The sequence below is a fragment of the Marmota flaviventris genome, chromosome 7 (assembly GCF_047511675.1).
Source record: "Marmota flaviventris isolate mMarFla1 chromosome 7, mMarFla1.hap1, whole genome shotgun sequence".
NCBI lineage: Eukaryota > Metazoa > Chordata > Mammalia > Rodentia > Sciuridae > Marmota > Marmota flaviventris.
Window position 1 is genome coordinate 19,983,384 of NC_092504.1, and position 25,109 is coordinate 20,008,492.

Consider the following 25,109-nt stretch of genomic DNA (forward strand, 5'->3'; position numbering starts at 1 on the left):
TTTTACACTCTTGCTTCAAGAAATGAAGCATCCAATAAGTAGAGTGTTTAAAAAAAAATCTTCAGCTGAGTGGCAAATTTCTTCAGAATCAAATTCTAATCCCTGCCAGTATCTCCTGGGGAGTTTTGAGCTGCTAAAAAGAAAGACTCCAGATAATGACAATGATACATAAGTGAAAAGAATTCTGGACAATGACACTGCTCAATTTTTTAAAAAACATTCTGTGAATTTCCTATTACATCAGTTTCATGATTCAGCAGTTTCCATTTCATTTATTTACAGTAATATATGGCGAGATAACCCGGGGTTTCTGCAGGATCCTGGAACATAAAGTAGGCTGGGCAGCAAGGGTGTCGCCTTCTGTAAATCTACTATTGTTTGGGAGAATTCAAAAACAGGAGAAAGCAAGCCATCATAAAGGAACTGAGGAATATTTCCCCACTGTGTTCTGAGGGTCTCAATAACTCTGATATTTAAAATGAGTTGGTTCTGAAAAATAGACTACTGCCATTTAGTTGATGAGTAAAACAGGAGCCAAGAAGTGGGCAAATTGCAAACTGACGTACACAAGCCAAGCACATTCTCTGAAATGACAACGTTCAAGACGCAGCTAAAGTCACCACTCTGGCGGTAAGCGTGTTACAAAGAACTAGATTTCTTTCTGGCATCCGCAACTTGGCTGGAGTGACCACGGACGAGTTAAGGAGCGCTGGAAACGGGAGGTGCGTTGGCACAAAACCGTCCGGGCCATGAGGACCCGGTGGAAACTAAAAAGGGTCGAAGCGGTTGGTAGGTGCTGAAAGCCAGAGCCGAACTTGAGCACCGGAGGGAAAGGAGCCTGGAGAAAATAAGAGGGAAGCCCAGGAAGGCTGGGAGGGGGCTGGAGAGCAGTGCGCGGTGGGGCGGGGAGCGATCTCCGGGTTGCGAGGTTTTCAGACTGAGTGGGGGACAACAGGGGATCCCGAAGGGGACCTGACCCCGGTCTACGACGAGTCTGAGAGGGAGAGCAACAGACACAAGCCGACAGAAGCAAGTCCGATGCACGCGCCCGGGTCCGCGCCCCGGTACCCATCCCAGGTGCCCGGAGCGCCCGGGGCGCAGCGGCAAGGAAGAGAGAAAACTAGCAGCGCCGTCCCCACCCCGTACGGCTGGGGTCCCAGGCCGCCCCCACCCGCGTCCCGGGAGCCCCGCGCAGAAGGGAGGACCCGAGCGGGGTCCGGCGCTCACCAGGTAGCAGAGCAAGAGCAGCGCGCAGGCAGGGCGGCCGCCGAGGCCCGGGGGGACACCGCCGCTCGGGGGAGCCATGGCTGCGGCCCGGGGGCCGACCGCGGGCGGCGGGGGTTGCTGCTGCTGCTGCCGCGGCCACCAGAGCCCCGTGCCGCGCCGCTGCATGGCGAGGCCGCCCGGATCCGGGCCGGAACAGGTCACCTGGTGCAGGGACCGGCCCCCGCCCGAGGCGCCACCTTCCCGCCCGCCCCCGGCCGGGCCGGCCGCCGAGCGCGGGGCCACCTGCCGCCACAGCCGGACCCGCCGCCGCCGCCACTGCCGCTCCCGCCGTCGCCGCCCCCGCAGCCCCAGCCGAGCGCCGGCTCCTCCCCGCCTCCTAGTCCCCGTCCCCTCCCTCCCCTCTGCCTTCCAGCCCAGCCCGCCTCCCGGCCGCTCCCTCCGGCCCCGGGGCTCCCACCGCTCACGGCAGCGGGCGCCCACGCAGGTGGGGACAGACCGGGTCCCGCCCCCGGCCGCCGCCGCCCCCGGCGCGGTGCGCTCCGCCGCCAGCCGGCCCCTTTCTCTTTCTTTTCTTTCCGCCTTCGCCCCCCTTCCGCGCCCTGGCTCTCTGCGACCCCCGCCTCTCCCTGCGTGCCCTGCTTCCTCTCCCTGGCTTCTCCTGCTGACCCCCTCTTTCCCCACTTTCTCCCGTGTCCTCTCTCCCTAACTCCCCTCCCTTCTCCTCTTCCTCCCTCTCGCCGTCGCCCTCTCCCACCCACCCCTTCTGGCGGCCGCGCAGCCCAGTTCCCGCCCGTGCAATGGGTTTTGTTCGTTGGCTTTTGGGCAGGGGCGCCATTCCCGCAGGGCGAGCGTGCCCCCTGGAGTTGTGCCACGCAGCGGCTCAGCTTCAAGTCCTCAAGGATGGATTTTGACCCCTGCCAACCTCCACCTGTCCACCTGCAGGGCTGTGGCCGCCCTCCGGCTCTCGCGCTGTCACCCGGGCTGCGCCCCACCCTGCAGGCTGATTGGTGACACGTTCTGGATGTTTCCCGAGGGTTTTGTGCGGTGCAGCCGCCGCTGCCGCCGCGCTCTTTGTTTTAACTGTCCAGAGTATTGGCGCCCGGAGCGGGTTTGTATTTGATTTGCATCCCTGGGCTCCGGCTCCCACTTTAGACTGAAAAGAAAATGAATTAATTAGGCCAGTCCAATCGTACCCATACCACAAATGAAAGGGGTGAGGCCCTTGAAGTGCACCAACAGCTTTTAGAAAACCAGGACACATCCTTGGCCTCAGGGACGCAGGTTGGGACTGGCTGCTCGCCGGCCCGGGTTCTGTGGCCAAGTGGAGAGGGACTTGGGCGCCCTGGAGTCCGGGAAGCGCTTGGCCGCTGGGACAACTGGTTGGAGGCCCAGAGCTGCTGCTCTGAGACAGTTAAGCTACCTTCGAAAGTTCGCAGAAGCTTGCCTTTGGCTCTGGCGGATTTGTGCCGTTTGGAACTAATAATAGACTGGGAGTCCGTAGAGTTGCCACTACTGTGGGTCAAGTCACCACAGGAATAGGGCCTAGACTGGTGGTGAAGATGCCATGCCCAGGGTTGAATAGAAGGTCCCCTGAGCCTGGGCGTGCCCCCAGCCATCTCATCCCAGGCCTGGCAACACTGGCGATGTCTGGCAGCTGAGTCATCCCTTACATCTTTTTTTTTGTTTTTTTAAGTAACCTAAGAGCTGTTGCCCTGTGTGAAGCCCCTGGCCCCCAGGTTCCATACTCCAAGGTATTTACACCAGTGTTTCTCAAACTTCCACCCTGACCAAACAGCCGGAAGGATCCTTAGAATGGGTGACTGGAGTCCGCCCACAGAATTTCAGGTTCAGTGGTTCCTGGGTGGGGCTTGAGAAGCTGGCTCTCTGCAAAGCCCTCAGGTAGCACCCATGAGTCCAGAGACCCAACTTCCAGAACCAGTGGCTTGTAGGAAAGGGGACTCCTGCCCTTTCTTAGCTAGCTGCCACTGGGAAAATACTTGGGGGGGGGGGGTTGACAGATGTTCCCACTATGCCTGTCCCACTTCTGCAGAAACAAAGCATTTAAAATTCTCCCATGTATGTAATGTAGAAAACTATTTATTCTGCTGAGTGTCCAAGGGAACAAAAGAGTAAGTGGCTTTGTCCCAGATCCTATCTATATTTTTTTTTTTCCCAACAGGCCAAAATACAGACCATACTTAATGCATGTGTGATGAAGCTCATCAGCGGGTTCAGGAGAAGGGGGCTTCTTCGCACTGCAGTGTTCCTGGGGTTTCCACCTGTCTTCCTGGGTATTTCTCCTGAATTTTTCTGCTCCCTCCTTGCACCCAGACTCCCTTGGTCTGAATGGTTCCCTGCGGTTGTTTGTAATCAGGATTCATGGAATTGCAGTTTTCAAAGCTTTTGTGGGCTTTAAGCCTTTGCATTCACTCAAGTGCCCTCCATGCAGAGGAGCCCTGCAGGGGGCTGGCTATATTTAACCTGGTTCTCTACTCCCAGTTGCTCACTTATCTTCTATTGCTTCCCTGCTGCACATGGGGCACCACCCAGGGCCCTGGGAATCCAGGACCATCCTCTCTGCCAAGAGCAACAGGCGTGCAGAAAATTGGCCTCCAAAGTACTGGAGTCGTCTAAAAGGGACTTTGGGGTGGCTGTGCTTCCCAGGGAGCCGAGGCTGACAAATCCTGTATGGGAGAGGGCAGAGAGAAGGAAGGCCAGGACCTCTTTTCACAGTGGAGCATGACATTTAGCTCTGTGAGACAGTTGCTTTTTCTTATGGTTTGTTAGTCATTTGAAGTGTGTGGTTTGATTCCAGAAGATCCTGTATTTAAAAATAAATATGTTTCTCCCATCACCCCGTGGCAGGGCTGATATTCCACCATTACAATTCATTGGTTTGAATTAAGTTTTAATACTGCACTAAAACCCAAAGGCCCCAGGGGGAGAGTGAATGAATCTGGCCTCCTTCATGCCTGTGAGCCACTTTATCACGTCCCCTCTAAGGAGACAGGAGAAAACAGTCCCACACCCCAACACAGAAAGGGACCATGGCAATGAATCTGGAGGAAGGGTGGGACCTCAGTCTAGGCAGCTCAGGAGGAGGACGAGTCAGAAGCCTAAAGTAGAAGAGGGAAAGAGGCCCACAGCTTGCCTCGCTGGACCCAGCATGGCACCCTGGGCCAGTTGCTCTTAGACTCTGAAATGGCCTAAGACGAGTCAAATTTCGGGAGCTGATGCAGTCGGCCGACTATTAACTTGTCAAGTACAAATATATTTTTTAAACATCTAAAATATATTATCTTCTACCAACATAATTTTATTAGAAGGGGAAGGGATTTTTATCATCAAAAAATAGAAAGAAACCAACATCATAAAAGCTAGTCTTGCCAGGTGTGGTGATGCACACCTATGATCCCAGTGGCCCAGGAGGCTGAGGCAAGAGGACCGCAAGTTCAAAGCCAGCTTCAGCAATGGCAAGGTGCTAAGCAACTCAGTGAGACCCTGTCTCCAAATAAAATACAAAATAGGGCTAGGGATGTAGCTCAGTGGTCAAATGCTCCTGAGTTCAATCCCCAGCACCCCCCCCCCAAAAAAAAAAAATAAAAGATAGGCTTTAACCAGAATATAATTGTACTGTGAAAACTCCTGAATTCTTCTTATCCTTCTGGGTTAGCAGAAATGTGCCTTTGGACTGGCAATGTCCACATGGGCACTTAGAAACCATGTTAATTGGTGCTATGGATGTTTAAGGTAAAGGGATTTGTCCTCACAGAGACAGCTGACCTCTGCGCTGGAAGAGGTGTGGGGGAGGCACTCTGTGGGAGTGAAAAGTGTCCCTTTTACCCACTTCTCTCCTACATAAATGGCTAGGACCCAGGCACATGCCACCAGCCCTAGGGAGTAGTCCCTTCTGACCTCAGGTCAGGGCACAGTTGGTCAGTTCTCTCTGTGGCCATTGGCCAACTCTGCCAGGTATTGTGGTCGGTTGGATTGCTCTCAAGTCTCGAAGTGTCGTGAAAGCAGGGCTTGTTTCTCAGTCACCTCTGTGTACCCACGCCATGGCTTATAAACACAAGGTTCTCAGAGGTACTCCTGGCTAAATGGAACCCATCCTCTTCATTCCTGTTACTGTTTCCCTCCCCGCCCCCACCCTTTTTAAACCCACTGTTACCTCCTGGTCTATTTCTACACTAAGGTTCTCTGGGATTCTGGAGTCCTTTTTGCCTCCCCCCTCCCCCTCCTCCTTTCTGTGATTTCAGTTATTCAAAATGAAGATGAATGAATGGCGACATTTGCCTTTCATATCAAAATAGAAGAGAAGAAAGCAAAAATAGAAGAGAAGCTTGCTTTCAGGCTATATACTCACTAACCCAATAAGGAAACGGTGGCCTTTTCCCCTCCCTCTGCTTAGGTGACCTCTGGAATCTGGCTAAGCCCTGCGTGCCATTTCTTCCTGTCCAGCGTTTTCATTGTTGTTCAGGACCCTCGACTCCACCTTCCCTAGATCCATTTCCTGGCTCTGTTCTTTGTTTCACATTTACCAGTCCCCTCTTGTTCCTTCTTCAGAACATTCCACCAGATTCCGTCCTCTTCTCCTCAGCCTCAGCCCCATCATCTGAGCCCCTAACCTGCTTGGGGCTCTGCGTGGGGGCCACAGAGAGAGCCTGGCTCTGAGCAGCTGCAGGGAGGAGTTGGGAAGCGCCTGTCTCTTTGCCCCAGAGCTCTCCCCGGGTTTTTATGGGAATGTCTAAGGTCTCTGGATTCACTGGGTCGGCAGCCCTGGCATGCTCCAAAATGAGCTCTATTTCTGGGCCTGTCAGATGAAATGCTGTTGCTCCTGGTTATTTTTGGCTCTTTGCCCTTCTGAATAGGTGCATATTCAGCTCAATTCTGGCCCCACCCTGAGCCGGGAAAGGCAGGCAGCTTCCCTGAGCCCAGCTTTCCGGGTTAGTCAGGAGCACTAACCAGGAGCTCTCCAGGCTGGGCATGGGTTCTCAGTGCAGTGTCCAGGTGGGCAGCAAGGGAATCCACTCTCTGGCCCTCTTGGGCCACTGATGAAGAGCTTTGTGGGCTGAGCATCCCTGGGAGGGTGCAGCCAAGTGTCCAGAGCCTTCTTGCTCATCCACAGTCACAGTCTGCTTCTTGCCCTTCTGGGCATAGTTGCAGAAACTCTGAACATCTTTGGGGGATTTGGGATGTGATGAAGGCAATTTCAGGCTCAGCCAGCATAGAAATACCTGAGAATCTGAGAAAGGAGGGTACTTGGGATGCAGAAGATCAAGGGCGCATGTCTGCAGATGTAAGGGTGTCTTGGGGCGAGTGTATTCAGATCACATGTGTAAAAGGAGTGGGAAGAAACCCACAGATCCTTTTGGGACAGAGAGTGAGGGGAGAGAGTGACTGGACACATGGGAGTTGGGGGGGAATGTCACTGAAAAGAGAGCAAGCGCGTGTGAGGCATTAATATCAATTTAGGACTTTCAGTCTATCTGGTAATATTCTATATCAAGCAAAACAAAACATCAGGAGCAGCTGGGATACTTAGCAAGAGCCACATAAAATCAAGAAAAACATAGAGAAGGGACAGCTAGACAGGGTCCTATTAACAGCTACAACTCTTGACTGAGAGGTTTTTTAAAAGTTCTTATTAAGTATTGCTTTGGTTATTAAATCATTAATCTCAAGGACAATTCTGAGGGGCAGGCACGATCACTATCACCAACCTCATTTTATAGACAAAGAAACTGAATCATATGGAAAGTCTCAGGTCCACGGTCAGGAAACAACAGCCAGTTTTGATTCTGGCAAATGTGCTTATTTATTCATTTATTTATGTATGATTGAACCCGGGGTCATACGCATGCTAGGTAAGGGCACTACCACTGAGCTATACTCCAGCCTGAACTCTGGCAATTTTGTTCAAGGGCTTCACACCAAACCACCATTGCAAAGGGTGGATGGAGAGGCAACCTGTGCACAGAGATATCACACGTGGGTTTTGGACTTAGATCTTTGCCAGCACTTCCCCAGGTGCTTGAGAGCGCAGGTAACACCTGTCCAGGGACCAGCCCACCTCTTCCTTGAATGAGTCACTAGTTACTTTTAAATCTGAATTTCTATGTCTCTAAAAATAGGAATCAAGTTGCTGATCTTGTCCATTTGCTGAAGCCAGGTAGTGTAGCGTAGTGAGAGGCATGGTGTCTGTAAGTGGCAAGCTCTACACAAGAGCAGAGCATTGTTTATATATTACTCAGGCTTGTCAATTTCTAAAAAAGGCTCACAAAGAAAGATACATCTCCTACACATATTGGAAAATAGAAAAAGACTTATAAATACCAGTGGTAGCATGTCTCCAAAGATGACGCACCCATGAACCACATCCCCCACTGTAATCTTGACACAAGTATCCCCCTATATTTCCCCTGGGAGAAGCCAGCCGCTGTCTGTGAGCTGTGACTACCATCATGATGCAAGAAAGACGGAGTACCCCGTGGAAAGAGAGAGAGAGCTGCTTAGCCAGCCTCCAACTTCCAGCCTCTAGCCTCCAGCAACATGGCACACCATCATGAATGCTAGAGAGTCCCCAAGCCAGAACTGCTCAGGTAAATCCTGTTAACTCAATGAATCATGAAGGATAAAAATGTCATTTTGAACCACTAAGTTTGGGGGTAGTTTGTTCACAGCAATAGGTAATATTAATATTTTAACTGAACTGTATGGTTAGCTCTGAGCTTCCAAGCATTCAAAGCAAAAAGGGGAACAGGATGGATTGTATGCACCTATTATCTTGAGGTCCTGTGATTGACTTGAATGGAGAGTTCATCTGTCTTCTTGCAGTCAAATCAGAATGAAAAGTAAACTACCTTCATTACCAGGAAAATCTCCTCTATCTTTACCAAACTTACAGTGATACAAATTCTATAATTTGCCCTACTAGAGAAAACCAAAGAATTGCAGTTATCACAAAGAAAATGCCCCTTGTTTCTGGTCCAAATCTTTCACGTTGTAATTCAAGCCCATTTGCTCCTATTGGGTTCTCGGTACGGCCTCTGCCTATTTTCATCCCAAATTAAGTCGCAAACAGGCTCGTTGACTTCGGGGTCCTAAGTAGACAAAATTAATGATGAAAATAGAAATGATGAAAATAGTTGAAACTGAAGTAGATTGGATGATTTATTCAAACCTTCAGGAAAATTACTCTTCAGCCCAGAATTGAAATTTAGACCTGAGGTTCCTAATCAGCTAGAATGCGACTCTTCCCTGGTGCTAACCCCCAAAAGGAAAAGGGAAAATTACAAAACACATGCATGGCTGTCCTTGGGTCCTCTGCATCTGTGCTCTGGGAGGTTGGCCCATGTCCCGTGGGCCTCTGGGCAGCTCAATGGTTGCACATCACTGGTGCTTATTAAGGCTTTTCTTCATTAAGTGACCTTCAAAGTCACAATAAATGACTTTGAAATCATCTATGCAACAAAAGGTATAAAGATAAAAGAGAACTTGTGAGTCCCATTGTCCGCAGTAGGACTTGGGTGAGTGCATTTCTTGCCTGCTGGTCCCATTCTTAGAAGTCCAGGTTGCCACATGAAGCATTTGGTGTCACCTCCTCCCCTTGGGACCCAAACTAGGCCCAGGATACCCTTCGACATTTCCTGTTGTGCCTTGACCTCATTTTCTGAATTCTACCCCCTTATTAGTCTTCATACCCCTAAATGGACTGGATCTCTTCGTGGGTGGCTGATGGGTTGGGAGAAAGGGCCAGGCTCAAATCCCAGCTGAATTCCTCATCCTGCATTCCCATCGTCCAGCTCCTTCACATCCCTGTTTCATTTCATTCTCTCAAAAAGTCTATGAAGTAGGTTGTTGTGGGTTAAGCTTTCACCCCAAAAAGATGGCTGGAGTCCTGACCCGGAACCTGTGCACGTGACTTTATTTGGAAATAGGGGCTGTGCAGATGCTGTGCAAGTTAAGATGAGGTCACAGGTGGGCCCTAATCCAGGATGACTGGTGCCCTCATAGGAAAAGGGACATCTGGGACACTGACATGCACGGGACGTGACAGTGTGCAGACACAGGAGGATGGCGGTGGAAAGACGGAGGCAAAATTGGAATTTTGAGCCTGGAGGCCAAGAAATGCCTGGAGCCACAGGCCCTGGGAGAGGCAAGGAAGGGTCTTGCTCTGGAGTTTCACAGGGAGCCTGGCTTGGCCAGTACTCAGTTTGGGGTTTCCACCTTCTAGAACTGTAAGAATATGAATTTCTATGGTTTCAAGTCACCCCATATGGGTACTTTGCTCCGGCAGACATAGAAAAGTAATATTTAGCTGAGTGTTAATTTCCCACTTTTATCCACTGTGATTGGGCACCTACTGTGCACCCGCTCTATGCCCAAGTTCCTGAGCCTTCTGATGAGTGTCCACACTTGCTGTGCTGTGTCTCAAGCTCCAGGCAGTGTCCTCATGCCCAGGCGCCCCCACCCATCCCCACCGTTTGGTTTGTGTGCACAACCACGGCTGCCTTGGAGATGCCTAATGCTGGGTGGGACTGAGAGCGACTCTGGAGATCTGGTCAATCCCCAGTTTTCCAGTGGGCCAGCTGGTCCAGAGGGGTAGGGTTGCCAGCAGAAAGGCAGCGCTGGCCTGACTCTGCTCATTCATGTTGTAAATAAACTCAACAAACAGCAAATGTTTTTTGAATACATACTAAATTATTAATGACAGACAAGGACAACATGTACCACCCCGCAGAGGTCTTTGCGTGGAGAACGACCCCTCGATTCAGAGAAGTGAATTTCTAACAGCAGAATGTGGTCCTGGGAGTGGAAAGCAGCCGGGGAGACCTGGGACTGAGGGCAGGGTCTGTAACCTGCCCTGTATCCACAGCCTCACAAGCAGCTTCTGTTGTGTGCTCCTCTAGGGCTGGGTACCTTGGAGAATTCTGAAAGGGGGCCGAGGAGGAGCTGCTGTCCTATGCACTTTGCGAGGCCAGTGTGGGCTGTGACCAATGCCCTCCTGGATGCAGGAGTGGCGCCGGCCTCATTATATGCCTGTACCATGACTGCTGTTCTAAACTCCAATACTGCTGAACAATTCAGAAATAGATCCATTATAGGTCTGCTTTAGCCCCAGGGCTTTAACACAGGTCACTAGAAAATCCAAGATTTCACAGTAATTCAAACTCTTAAGAAAGAAAGAAAGAAAGAAAAAAAAATCTCAGCACTTCCGCCCCTCTCTCTTCCCCCACCCCCGCCTCCCAGGGAGCGCCTCTTCATTTCTGTAGTGCTTTGGAATAAATAGCTCTTATGTTGAACTTGAAGTCTAAATTTTGCTCCAGCTATTAATTGATAAGAGCAGCTCATTTTACCTCTCATGCTCTGAAGTAAGATTATAGTGTAAATAAACTGGGTCAGGTTGAGCAGGCCGGACGTGAACTGTTCTCTAATTCTTCTTAATCTTCAGTAAAGGAATAACTAGGATTTGGACGTCAACATTCAATAAGCAATTATGTCGCTCCTTGAAACTCCATCTAAATGAGTCCACTGTTTCCTCAAAGAAAATCCAGCGAAGCCCCAAGCCTCACTCTTAAATTGCAATCTCCTCGTATTGTTCTGACTGATGAGAGAAGAGTCTAGGTTAGTGGGGGGGACGGGGTTTGATTGGATTTATATCAATTTTTAGACGATCAGGCTTCTCATGTTTGATTTGAAACACATCAGGGAAAAGGGGTCACTAAACAAGAGTTTCCTGATAAGACTGCTGATAACCATGCTGTGCTCAGCATTTCCTGAGTCAGGCTTCTCATTTTCAAGGCACATTAGAATCATTATCTAATTATTAATCTCACCCCAGAGTTCTTAGGAGCCTGTGAGGCCGGCTGAAGTTAATGGAGGGCTTTTACCTATGGATCTGGTGCTAAGTCTCTGTGATGGGCCAAGTGCCCACCACCAGGGAGGCACAGATAGAACTGACAGAAGAGAAGAAGAAGAATTCAACAGAAGGAAACTAAGGTCAGGAAGGAGAGGAACGTGCCGGAAAGGAGGAGGGAAGAAAGCAGAAGACTCTGTGACTTCCAAACACCTCATTAGGAAAACGGGGTAGTTAAGGCAGGACTCGCCAAGTAATCTGTTTAAACTTTAATTAATTATTCATTTATATGTATTTATGTGGCACACTTTCTCTGGGGAACCCAATGTGCTTGGCAAACATATTAAATAATTAACTTGCTCAAGTGTGAGTGAAGTGGAGAAACATGGCAGAAACACTCCCTAACTGGCCAAGCGCCGGCCGGAGAGAGTGGCCGCCGACATCTCCTGTGCCACTCATGAGGGGCCACGCAGCACAGGACCCCTCCAAATGCTGCCGGGGCCTGACCTGGCACCATCTATACAGATGGTTGATGTAGATAGACGGATACCCGGTTAGATCGCTGTAGAAACCACGTATATTTCGAGGAGGATGTTATTAAAACAGGTTCCAATGGAGTACTATTTTTTTTCCCCAAAACTGCCTTCAAGACAAAAACAAAAGTTAGAAAGTATTTCAAATCAAGAATGTCAATTACAACATTATATAAAATGAAATTGCAAAGGCAAAATTTATTCAGTTGTGGTTAAACATATTTTGAGTTCTTAAAATTGTATCTTCTATGTATCACCAACAGGAGACATGTAAAAAAAAAATTACTTTTAAGACAAATGGCTTAAACATCTTTCTGGGAAGTACAAATGTATCTAAACTTAGTAAAGGGCAAAACCACAACACCAGGAAACAAAAATCTGAACAATTCAGAAATAGATCCATTATAGGTCTGCTTTAGCCCCAGGCTTTAACACAGGTCACTAGAAAATCCAAGATTTCACAGTAATTCAAACTCTTAAGAAAGAAAGGGAAAAAAAATATTCTCAGCACTTCTGCCCCTCTCTCTTCCCCCACCCCTGCCTCCCAGGGAGCGCCTTTTCATTTCTGTGAATTAAAAGAACAACAACAAATAAAAAATGAGCGCACACACCTATAATCCCTAGACCTCGGGAGGCTGAGGCAAGAGGATCGCAAGTTCAAAGCCAGCCTCAGCAACTTAGCGAGGTCCTAATCAATGTAGCAAGACCCTGTCTTAAAACCAAAAAAATAAAAAGCCTGGGGATAGAACTCAGTGGTAGAGCATCAGTGGGTTAAATTCTCCAATGGCCCAAAATTCGTAAATAAATGGATAAAAAGCAAACCCCTCTGTTGATTCCTAATTCCACCTAGAATCCTGTTTTCAACTTTTATTTTATTCTACCTTTTTTTTTAAATGGAAGTTTTCTTCTCTTCCTTCTCTCCTTCCCTCCTTCTTTCTTTCTTAAAGTAACTTGGTATGTAGGATGGATTGGGTCTAGTGTAGACCACACCAATTCTTAAGCAAAGGTCTTTGAGCAAGCCCCTTGACCTTCTGAGCCGGCTCTGTCCATTGTAAAGGACAACAACTGTCAAGATTGTCTGGAGGGGGGTTAAATGGTGGAGGAAATGTGTTGAATTATTAGTATGGTTTCTGGAAATGGATGAGAGTCTTCCTGGTCAGGGCAGGCAACACTCCTCCACCACCAGCCATGAGACAGACATCCAATGAGGCTACCACTGAATGTTCTGGAACCCTGCTCCCATCTAAAAAGATGTTAGGCTTATTTTATTACTTGATTTACCCTTTGGACTAATGCAAGTTTAGTGGGCTAATTTCAACATTAGCCAGGGGTCAGTCTTTAGCCTGAGTATAAACCAACCAATATTTTCTTGCCTAATCCTCTTTATTTCCAGCCACACAGAACCACAAAATGTAACAAGAGAAGTTCTCCCTCTCTCCATATGCCTTCAGGGGCTGAAGATAAATTCTCCTTCCCTAAGATATGCATGCAGGATGGCAGGGGTGACTTCTCTAGAACTTGGTCATATTCAGATCAACGAAGGTTTTCTAACTCCATTTCAGAATTTAGTAGTTGTGTAGGTCAGAATGTGTATTCTCTTCCCCTCCCCACTACCAAATTCTTCTGTTGAATCCGAGTCCCCATGGTCTTAATATTAGGAGATGAGGACTTCGGGGAGGTATTCAGATTGGATTAGTGCCATTATAAGAGGGATCCCAGGGAACTCCTTTGCTCCTTCCACTCTGCAAGGACACAGCATGAAGCACCATCTATGAACCAGAAAGTGGACCCACTAAACACCAAATCTGCGGGCACCTTGATCTTGCGCTTCCCAGCCTCCGGAACTGAGAAATGAATTCTGCTGTTTATAAGCCTCCCAGTCGATGGTATTTTGTTGTAGAAGCTTGAGCTGATCAAGACCGGCAAATACAGCTAATCCGAATTACCAAAAGCCTTTTGATAATTTCAGGAAGTACTTTATTATTCACATTACGAACCTATTCAAGGATATTTATTCTAACAATTATATATGTGTACACATATGTGATTTTATGTTATATAAAATCTGTCTGTATCTATCAAGTATCTATCATCTATCCATCCTGTTCATGTAACCCCACCTCAACTCACCAGATTTAATTTATGGTGGTTAATAGTGCTTCTGTGGCACCTCTAAATCCTGCAACCAAATATATAAAAGAACCCTCTGCCTGCCCAACCAATTTAGCAGAAAGAAGGAGGAAGAAGAAGTACAGACTGGGCGACCTCCAGGTGGAAAGCCATATTCCCGAATGACAGCGCGGGGTCCCTGCTGCAAAATCTCATCAGTCCTCACGTGCACTGAGAGGCGCTCAGTCCCTGCTCTCCCTCTTATTTTCAGGAAACGGACGGTGGAGATCCAAAAAAGACTTAGCCATCGTTCAAGGTCACACACGGACAGCATGGTAAAGAGGCAGAGAGCTGATCATCCCCAGCCCGCGTGGTCACGCAGCCGCTGGGCAGTGATTTCCTCCCTCGCTGAGGACTCTGGGCAGCTGACCCCTGTCAGAGAGCTTGGGTCTCTTGGGAAATGTGACAGTCCTTCCCCAATCCCTCCAGACTCCCGTTAGGCATCCAAATGATTCTATTACGGCTTTTAATACCCTCCCATCTCCTGCCAAAGTGGAGGTGGAAGAAATATTCAAAGTCTCAAGAGCACCAAGAGCAAACAACCATTTCCTTTCTTATTTCTCTGAGATGGAAGAAATATCAAAGCCACTTTTGCATCTTGAAATTTAAATTAAAAAGCTGACCTGCTGGATCCAAAGGTCAACTTTCCTCGGTGGCTAGAGCAGAGCTGCCCTGGGTGGGGGTTTAGAGTAAGGCTCCCGTGGGGTCACTTGCAACCGTGGCTGTGCGACTAAACTGGTTTGAAAACTAAAGACGATGTTAGTTTGAAAAACCTCTAACCACTTTCTGTCGGAATTTTCTTATTTAAAAATAATCCTCAAATTATTGGCAATATTTGTTTTCCTTTCACGAAACCTTACGCACCAGCTGTGTTAACGATGAATCTTCTATTACAGTGATTCAGAAAGGGAGGGAGCTAGTCCCCCAAGAGACACTTGGTGATGCCTGGAGAAAACTTTGGTTGTTACAACTGAGGAGGGGTGGTGCGCTGGTGTCGTCTAGTGGGTGGGGACCAGAGATGTTGGTAAACATCATAGGATGCAGAGCGCTGACCCCACAAGGAAGAATGGCCCAACCCAAATCCTCACTGGTGGTGGTGGGGGGGAGCCCTGCCCCGGGGCAGTGTCAGTGAACCTGTGAGCTCACACTCAGTCCTTTCCCCCTCTTCTGCCCTGTCCCCCACTCCCGCCCTTCCAAGGCTTGTGGCTGTTAGCAGGCTACATATCATAATAGCTTCAACCAAAGGATATTTTCCAGATCTTTCAAATCTCCAAATGTTGAATACCTGGAGTATGAAAAGGCTATTGCGGTTCATTTTATTATCAGCATTATAAACGGAGTCCGGAGTGCTTCTATTTTGAATCTGTCTGTATTCACTCTCGGCTGTGAATGGAAGCCCAGCACACGAAGGCCACCCGTTACCCTTCCTGGGAGAGGTTATGCCAGCTGGTTGGGCGCTCTCTGTTCTATTAAGGTTGAAGCCAGGCTTCCCCGTCAGAACATTACTGTGAAACGCATTTGGATCCGTGAGCAGTGAGCCCAGGCTTCCGTCCCAAATGGCTCACTGTGAGCAGAGCAGAGAGCGGATCTGGACCACTGGAGCATGTCCCTCTGCCACCCCTGAGCATCCTCCCTATTATCCACTCAGACCTGGGAGAGCTGCCTACCTGACAGCTAACAGCTGCTAGGGGACACCTGTAACTGTGTCAGGATGCTGTCTAGGGACTGTGCAGAGGCAAGAAGAAAAAGTCCTAAAACCCTCTTCTTTGTATGCTTCCAATTCCCACAGCCCATGCTGTGACATTGGAGCTCTCTGTCCTTCACCTGTCTTCCGTGTGTTGCCAACTTTGCTGTTGGGATGAGGACAAAGCTCCTTCAGTGTTAGCAGTCCTGCCCATGCCCTTTGCTCTCTTCACTCCTGACATGTTGACCTTGGTGTCCTCATGTAAATCACATTCTGTCACCACAGGGCCTTTGCACAAACTGTTCTTATATCCTCTTCTGCTTTGCCCTTTACCTAGTTAACTCACTTGCTCACTTAACAGCTTTCAGCCCAGTTATCACATCCTCAAAGACACTTCCTTAGCTTCCCTAAGTCAAATCCTTCTAATACACATTTTTTTTTGTGGCACTATGTTCTCCTTTCAGAGCACTCACACTGGTACAGGTTTACGATTATGTGCATATTCATTGAAATAACATCTGGGGTTCAGACATATCTTTGCATCCTAAACTCCAACCCCAACGCTCTGCATAGAGTTGTTACTAGGTAACTACTTCTTGCCTAACTACTTAATTTAAAAAATGAGCAAATTAATGAGAAAACACACACATAAATGAAAGAAAAATCATCCTAAGATCTAAAATCAGGAGCCGAGTTGTAGCTCTGAAGCTGTGTGCACGCTGAGTGGACTGTCAGTATTTGGTAGACTGTTGCATGGGGAAGAGGAACCTTGCCTACAAAACATGGAACTCAGAAGACATTGTAGACCTCTCTTAGAGCACCATTAGGTTAGAGAACAACTCCCACACTGTGCTCTGTGATGAAGCCAACATCCAGATTCTCGTTGCAAACTTGGCTCCCCTGGAATTCACCATTCTTCCTTCTCCTGTCCTTGTTGCTTCCTCTACTTGAAGAATCCCCAGCTGCACCATGGCTTTATTTTTTTTCCACTGAGGTGAACCTTCCATCTTCAGTGGTATGTTGTGCAATACCCACAGGCCAGAGCTACTGCGTGAGATACTTAAATATGGCTCTGAGAAATGAGTCTGTCTTAGATATAAAAGCCTACAGTCCCATGATGAACATGACTGCAATGTTTAAAATCCCTAAATAAAGAGATGCAGCACTTTCTGCATATTCATTGCTGAAATGAGCATTATATACGATGCTTGATTTTGTAAGCATTCAAATACAGCAGAAGGAGAGAATGTAGATTTACTTATTTTTATCAATGAAAACAACTCTTCTTGACCAAAGGAAGAATTGTTTCCTCGAGTACAAAGAGCAATATGTACACAGAAGGCAGTTCTGGGTGTTAGTCTCCAAGCAAAGCTTTATTTTCATATTATTGTGTCATTTTATGCACAGTCCCCAAGTGCCTTGTCAGTGGCAGCCACTCATTAAATCATTTGAACTATCATATAAAAATAAAGATGGATTTTAAGCTACACTGAGCCAGTCAGTCAGTTAGCAAATACCGATTGCTCCCCGTGGGATCCCAAGCGTTCTTTCAGGTGAAGGAAGTACATATGAAAGAAGTACTTGGTCCGTTACCTTGAGAGGGCTCAGGGACTAATCGAAGTGAAAAAAATAGATGAACCTGCAATCAAAATAAAATTACTCAGATAAATGCCGTCTTTGCAAAAGGGATTGAAGGTCAACAGTGGATCAGTATTCAGACCCAACCAAAATGGCGGCAGTTCCTCTGCCAAACAGGTGGAAGTTGTTCCATGAGTTTGCAACAGATTTGGTGGAAGATTTGGAAGCTGAATGAAGAACCTCCAAGGGTCAACTTGCTTAGTAAAGGGTTGAGCTTCTCCAAACTGGGACCGGTGATGCCCCAGGATAAACTTGGTATAACTTCCACAAGTATCATCTCCTCATCTGATCAAAACTTGATAAATTTTCAACATGGAAACAAGTGTGACTCTCAAAGGGAAGAATAAAACTTCTAGAAAAAAAAAGACCCCTAAAAATGTGGAGCAAGAGAAGAAGAGAGAAGTCAAGTTGGTTTAATCCCTCTGGAAAACTGGAAAACTTGACTAAGTTGAAGTATGTCAAATTTATCACTTTGCAATCCACCTCTAGGCATATACAGTCCAATTCATATTCATGTGTACCAACCAATATTTACAAGAATGTTTATTGCCGTGCTGTTGATAAACAACCAACCATCGGGTACAACGTCATCATCAATGAGATGCATACATAAACTTAGATGCACTCCTATAATAGGAATACTACCTAGCATTAAAAATTGGTGACCAAGAACAACACACAGTGTCGCAGATGAATCTCATATACATATTGAATGAAAGAAGCCATGCATAAATGAATTTATAGTCTTTGGTTCTATTTACATTAAATTTAAAAAACAGCAAAACCAAACAATAGTATCTGTGGCCAGAAGAGTGGTTTGTTCCCTTTGGAGAGAAGAGAGCGGGGCACAAGGCAGGGGTCAGGGGCATTTGTTTATCTTATATTCGTATGTTTTAACAATTCACAAAGCTGAATGTTTATTTTTTAAATGCATTTTGAAGTTCGTGTTCTACATAAATCATATTTCAATGATCAGACCTTTTCCTTTAAAGCATGTAAAACTCTAAAAATAAAAACACTGGAACTCAAAGAAATGCATTGCTAGTGGGTGAGACTCCCTCCTACTCCAGCTGCCCCAAATCTGCAGAAGTAGGCTTTGGCTGGTTATGATCGAGGTCAAGAGCCTCGGATTGGTGAGGGTAGTCGGGGTGAGGTGGTGATCACCACAGAAGACCCGGGAGCTGGAAAGCAGGGAGCCACTGACCAGGTTCTCTTCGCTTCCCAGGGGGCGGTGCCAGAAGTAGGCACCAGACCAGTGTTTGCCTGAAGAAACTGAGGAACTGGAGAGAAGCCGGAGGGCAGAGCCAGGTAAATGGACTGATGGCAGACATAACTGGTGAGGCAGGAAAGAGGAAGCAACTGCAGATATGTCGCCCAAAAGTCCAGGAACAGGTTACAAAATGGAAAGATGTGTTGACCTCTGGGGGAAGGGGGCTACTGGCTGGCTCGCCCTGTTGGATCAGGTTGTTGCACTGAGACTCAAGCAGTCTTAAGAGTTCTGAATTTGACCCTGGGCTTGACAATAAGGTATACTTCTCAAGGCAGGAGGATAGGACACAATTTATGAAGCTGTTTGGTAGCTTGATTTATGACTTGTACATATTTGGGCCTGTGCCTGGCTGGCCTGCATTTGTACTTTCACCCCAGGGCCTGGGACTCTGGAGGGAAATTCTGCCAGAGCCCTGTGTTCCGCTTTCAGGAGAGACTGCCTCTCAGGCAGATGCCTATTTTGGCCACGGCTCTAGCTCACCCAGAGTCCTTAGGAACACAGAATTTGACATATCAATGCTAGTTGTCTGCTGTCCCTGGGCCTCACGGTGAACAAGGTCCACAATGATAAGCATGGCTTCTGATTTGCGATGGTTAGAATGTTCCTTCCCAATCCACCTGCTGGAGAGTTCCCAAATTGATATGGTGATGATATTAGAGGTGGAGCCTTTGGAAGGTAATTAGGATTAGATGAGGCCACGAGTGTGGGGACACCATGATGGCATTCGTGGCTCTTTAGAAAGGGGAAGAAAGGTCCCATCTAGTACACATGCTTTCTCGCTGTAGGATGCAGCAGGAAGGCCCTCGCCTGGTGCTGAACAGACACTAGCTCCAGGTTTTGGAGCTTCCCAGCTTCCAGAACTGTGAGCCAAATGAACCTCAGATCTCTATAAACTACCCAGTCTGTGCTACTAGGTTATATCAACAGCAAGAAGACTGTAAAATGTTGAACAGGGCATGAGAAAGTCCATGGTCTCGTGGCAGCATGTTAGAGATCCCCCTAAGATTGACATCCGCTCCTTCACCCACATACATTGGAGGTGGTAGTGTGACCAGCAGAACCCCCAATCAGTTCCGTCCTATCCAAGAGGATGTGGTGAAAAGTTTTTGAACTCTGCTGAAATCAATACACGTGGTGTCTCTGACAGGCTGCTGTCCTCATCCTCAGGGCTCCTGCAGAGAAGAGAGAGTGGCTTCATCAGAATGCCCTGGTTTCTGGTGCTCTCTATCTCTGTCCATTCCATAGTGGATCCTCTTGACACAGGGATTCAGGATAAAGAGCGAGAAATACTGAATCTTAAAGAAAACTCCCACAAGCCATTGAGATGCAGAAAGCACACTTGTAAATCTCGAGTAACATGCTCTTGGCCATGCCCTTGTTAAATGAGGGAAATACACAAGCACAGGAAAAACTGGCATGAATTGTGCTTCACCCTGGTCCCACCTCCAGTCCAGCCCTTAACTAGAGCCAGTTTATAAATATCAGACCCCAGCCCGAGGTGGGGCTCTCACTCTTGAGATAGCCCACATTGCCTCTTTAGTGTGTATCTACCTTCCTAATAAACCTCTGTTTGTGTCTTTTTCTGGCTTATGCTGCAATTCTTTTCTGTGACATATGCCAAAAACCTCTCTCTTCTGGGAACCCCTTGAGCCCTTCTCTAGAGACACCTTTTCTCCTGACACTCCTACCATGTGCTCCACTGAGTTGATGATAGCAGTTGAATTTGACCACCTAATAAAGGTGGAGGCACTCCAGGTAATGAGGGAATCTTCAGGGTGGTCTCTGAAGTTCCTGGTGCAATGGAAAAGATGATGATGATGCTGAATAGGCCAAGGACAGAGGTCAGTAAGCTTTTTCTGTAAGATGCCAAATCACAGGTATTTCAGGTTTTGACCGTCAGTCTCTGTTGCAACTCAGCTTGGCTGCAAAATCGGTCATAGTACTATCACCAGCCATCAACAGCATTGAATCGAATGGGCAAGGTTGTGTTCCAATAAAACTTTATTTACAAAAATAAGTGACAAGCCAAATTTGGCATGCCAACAAGTTTGCCCACCCCTGTTCTAAGTACAAACACTCCTTGAAAATAAGCAAAGAACATTAGGGAACGGATAAATTTTCTGAGTCAGAGAGAGAAACAACCATGATAATACCATGTACAGCATCTCAAGGGGAGCTCAGTGAGCCCTGCAACCTGGAGGTTATCTGAAGAATCTATGGAAAGCACCAACCTCCCTTCTGGGCTCCCATTCGCAGAGTTCCTCCAATCACTGCCTTCTTTCCCAGCCCCTCCCCTTGCCAATGTCCAGGCACTGTGCTGTCTAGCCACACAGCTCTCCCCTGTTCCCCTCTAGCTGTGTTAGATCCAGACTCCAAACCTTTCCCTGCTCTGCTCCCCTCCTCGTGGCTTACCAACCCCTACCCATGGTCCTTCAAAAGATCCTTGAGTGCCTTTGCTTTGGATTCTCCCAGGCACCTCAAGCTGGGCTCACTTCCCACTTCCGTGTGGGCAGAGTGCTTTGTCCAGAGCTGGAATTCATCAGTGCAACGTCAGAGCGACCTCTTCTAATCTCTCTCTCATGGCTCAACCTTATCTTGTGCAGTGTTCTTTTTAATCTGCTCATCCCTCACGGGGTTAAGAGCTCCTTTCAAACTTGGGATATGCCTTATTAGTCTTTGTTTACTCCAGGGTCAGCTCGGAATCGTGCACAGAAAGGATGCTGAGCGCACGTGTGCACACTGGTTTAACTCGTTAGTAGAATCTGATGGAGCAAAGGCCAGGGGATCCCATGGAATGAGTCACGGTTTAGGTTGTCTGCTACATTCATAAGACACTTTCAGTGACTTAATAAGCAACTCTTGGGAACTGTTCACAAATGATGGAATATTATCAGAATCTAATCAGGTTCAGGGGTGAAAATACAAATCTCTCCTCCACCTATGTCCTATGTTTCCTTCAAGTCACACACACACAAATAATTGTTTTAGGTAATGTGTATTGTTTTACACAGGCATTTTCTCTTTCAAAGGTATCTTGTGGAAATCTCATTCTCATATTGGATATGGGACTATGTTACATCTTTTAAAAAGATTTCCGAGAGCTAACGATTTGATCTCCAGTTCCGCATAGAACACTGGAGGGGTAATTTATTCTGTGGAACCCCAGTGGCCTCGAAGTGTGCCTGCAGCTTTCCAAAGCACTTCCTAGATGATCTCTCAGAGAGTTAAATCCGGGCAAAAATCGGGCCCCTGACATGACAGATCCTCAGACCTGCTCCTACATTGATTATCCAGGGAAAAGGACAAACTGGTGTTTGAGATTTGCACACATGAGGTTGGTAATTGAACCCTACCACATCACCAGGTTCTCGGCAGTGTTTGCTTTCCAGGTACTGTTCTTTCTGAACAAGTAAATAGGACAAATGGCCCAAGCAGGGCAGGGGTGGGTCAGATGCGTAGTCCTGCACCGCCCAAGCCTCACCCCACGGGTGATAGGGCCACTTCCCCTTACTGTACCGTTAATCCTGGCTTTGGACTTGGGGTAGGGGCTGGGGCAGTGGGGTCACTTTTTTGTACCTTGTAGGCACCTCAGAGACCAAGAGCAGGCCAAGGAAGTCCAAGGCGAACACCTCAAAGGCTTGGCATGCCCATACCTTGGTGGATCCTCACTTCCTCTAGAACTGCAGAGGGCTCTTTTTACTCCTTATTTATTTACTCCAAGAATTATTAGGCAGACTTCAGGCCTGTAGGAATCTTCTCCGGCAGCCGGTGTTGGCTGTCCTGCCCCACTTGGGCAGCAGCATTGTCCCCTCCCCTGTAGCCCAGTTTGTCCCTCACTGGCCCCACCTGCTCCTCTGGAACCCGCCTAAGAGATCTCCCAGGCAGCTGCCATTCACAGGGGCCACCTCCTCCAGGTCAGGGAGGCCACAAAAACGAGTGAGGGAAAGCGAAAGGGTGGAAATTAGTTTCTTTTAGCTTGTCTGATCTCCTCTGGGCCTGGGATCGGCAGGGCATAAATAGATAATCAAAGATTTTTACTTGCCAGGTAGGAATTGTATAATCAGAGGCCGTGTCTTCCTTTGTGTTTCTGAAACTTCGCTGGAAGAAAATTCTCCTGAGTTCTCAATTCACCAAGCATTCTGCCTCTGCTTTTACTTGGAGATTTTTCAGCTCTTTAAGCTAACAGGGTCCAAAGCTAATCAGAGAGTCTTGTGCAAGCTAATAAACATGCTGGGGCTTTAAAAATACATCCTTTAGGATCTCTGTGTGTGTGTGCATTGTGTGTGTGCGTGTGAAGAGCCATCACACAATGACACAGATAACCCATTTCAAAAATAGCCTTGGCTGGGTTATAACCTAGCTCCGTGGTCCTGGGTTCGCTCCCCAGCACCAAAACAATGATAGAAGCAACAACAACAAAAAACAAAAATCATCTTGTTTCCTTCTCTAGGATCCACTGAACCCAAGAACATGGACCCTTCCCCTCTCCACTCCAGAGTTTCAAAGGTAAAGAATTGCTCTGCTTCCAGTCCATTCTGGGGAAGGGGGACTTTTCAGTTCGGGGTCACTGAGGAAATGATGTCTTCTCTTGGTGTATTAATTGCATTCCCCATTGCCATGACTCCCAGCTCCACACTCCACCCTAGACCCTTTTATCCACCCTCCTCTGGACACATCTGCCCATCCATCCTCAGGCATCCCCAGCTCACCTTGTCCAGGGGGAATGTCCCCTCTGTCCCACCCTCTCTGGGCCCAGCTTTTCCTCTAGCATTTCCCATGACACTGCAAGTATTTCCAGTCATCTGAATGAGAAACCTGCTGCCCTTAGTCAGAATTATTTTCTGCACAGGAAATGAGTCTTATTCTCTGTGACTAGTCTGGCCCACAGAGCATTGGGCACCCAGGGAAGCCTCCTGATTCTTGCTTGTATTCACATCTGGGCAGTTTTCTCAGTTCCATTCCCTCTCCTCTGGCCCTGGTTTGGCACTTTGAGTCTTTCCTGGACCTTAGCAGATGCTGGGTGGAAGTGCAGTTCAGAGCATCAGCCCCCAGGACCAGGATACCTGTGTTCAAGCTACCTCGACCCTGTCTGCTCGGTGACCTGAGTCACATCACTGAACAATGCCTCCTGGGTGCTTGGAAAGAACAGGGAAACTTCTTATAAAGGATCAAGCAGTAAATATTTCTGGTTTCGTGGTTGCAAAGCAAAATTGAGGCTGTTATTTAGGTACTTATAAAACTAGAGAAAAAAATAAATATTTGCAACATAAAAATCACTGACAGAATTAATGCTGTCGTCACTGGAGTGGGTTCCTGATGAGAGGGTCAGCCTTCTCTGCTCTTTCTCTTTTGTGCTTTTCTTGCTCCCGTGGTATCTCCTGCCACGTTATAGTGGAGCAAGAAGCCCTCACAGATGTGGCCCCCTTGATCTGGGACTTCCCAGTCTCCAGAACTGTGAGCCAAATAAAGTTCTGTTGTTTATCAATCACCCTGTCTTGGGTGCTCTGTTATAGCACCACAAGATGAACTAAAACAAGTTCCTTGAGAGACTTGCCCACTCCCTCCTCAAGGCACTGCTCAGCATGGCCCTTTGCAGAGCCGACCCCTGCCTCTCTAATATTCAGTTGTTGATTCTTCTTTCTCTTTTTTAAAAAAGGGAAGTAAAAACTGCAAGCAAAGATTCCGCGTTGCTCACAACATCTCCAGCTCTGTGCCTGATTATATTATGTGCTCCTTAAATACTGGCTGAATAAACAAATGAACCTCCTACCCTCAAATGGATGACTCGACAGAGAACCTCTTTGACGGCTCCAGTTCCCCGGGAAGTCTTGCTCTTTGAGTAATGGATGCATTTGGTCCTCATTGATTTTCTTAGAGGAGGAGACACCTTATGGGATAATGACGAAGAGCCTTGGCTCTGGGCACAAACTCCAGCTCCACCACTTCCTAATTTTGAAGTTTGCACAAGTTCCTTAACTTCTCTGAACTTCCGTTTCTTTGCTGCTAAAACGGGGATGTCATGGTCTATTTTCTGCTGCTATCACAGAATGCCACCGAGAGAGAAAAGGACAAACAATGGAAGTTGATTTGGCTCAAAGTCCTGCAGGATGGTGAATACGAGATCAAGGGGCCACATCTGGGGAGGGCCTCTTGCTGTGTCTAAGCATGGCGAAGGCATCACAAGGTGAGAGAGAATGAAAGGGAGAGAGAAAGGGAGAAAGAAAGGCCAAACTCCCTCTCTTTAAAACTTCTGTGACAACATTGATCCATTTAAGAGGACTGAGATCTCATGACCTCGTCACCTCTTAAAGGTCCCACCTCTTAATACTCCTACAATAGCAAGTCATCGCGACATTAGTTTTTGTGAGACATTTAGACCACAGTCGGGGATAATGGTCATCCCCATCTCCTTTGTTATCAGCAAATTGGGCGAGATAAAGCCGAGAAGAGCTTCGTGTAGCAAGTGTTCTATGAACGTCTGTTGCTTTGCTCATATGCATTGAGCCATGACCACATTTTAAAGCCCTTTCATTAATTTGTTTATTCCTCCCAAACACACTATGAAGTCATTACTATTGCTAGTCCCATGTTACAGATGAGAAAACGGAGGCACAGACAGGTTGGATGACTTGCCCAAATCACACAGACAGAGTGGCAGAGCCAGGGTTCAAATCCAATCCACCTGAATCCCAAAGGGTTGCTTGCCCTTGTTCTAAGTGTCTTTCCCTG

The 25,109-nt window shown here is 47.6% G+C and overlaps 1 protein-coding gene and 2 long non-coding RNA genes across 4 annotated transcripts in view; 1 reads left to right on the forward strand and 2 right to left on the reverse strand.

Annotated features, from left to right (window-relative positions):
• Nucleotides 1-1,485, reverse strand: part of Sel1l3 (SEL1L family member 3) — a 99,540-nt gene extending 98,055 nt beyond the window's left edge. The window contains exon 1 of one of the 2 annotated variants that reach the window (XM_027939003.3): nucleotides 1,228-1,485. In XM_027939003.3, the coding sequence (XP_027794804.2) occupies nucleotides 1,228-1,392 (165 nt within the window). In that variant the 5' untranslated portion in view covers nucleotides 1,393-1,485. The remainder of the gene's footprint in view (nucleotides 1-1,227) is intronic. The other variant, XM_071614199.1, reaches the window with a different exon arrangement.
• On the forward strand, nucleotides 336-24,156 carry LOC114095685 (uncharacterized). The gene is made up of 3 exons (XR_003583300.3): nucleotides 336-630; nucleotides 22,831-22,886; nucleotides 24,037-24,156. It is a non-coding gene; the product is annotated as an uncharacterized lncRNA (long non-coding RNA).
• LOC114095680 (uncharacterized) lies at nucleotides 17,639-24,236 on the reverse strand. Its single transcript, XR_003583299.3, has 2 exons — nucleotides 24,151-24,236; nucleotides 17,639-19,552 (listed from the first exon to the last, which is right to left on the reverse strand). It is a non-coding gene; the product is annotated as an uncharacterized lncRNA (long non-coding RNA).
• Nucleotides 24,237-25,109: the final 873 nt, after the last annotated feature.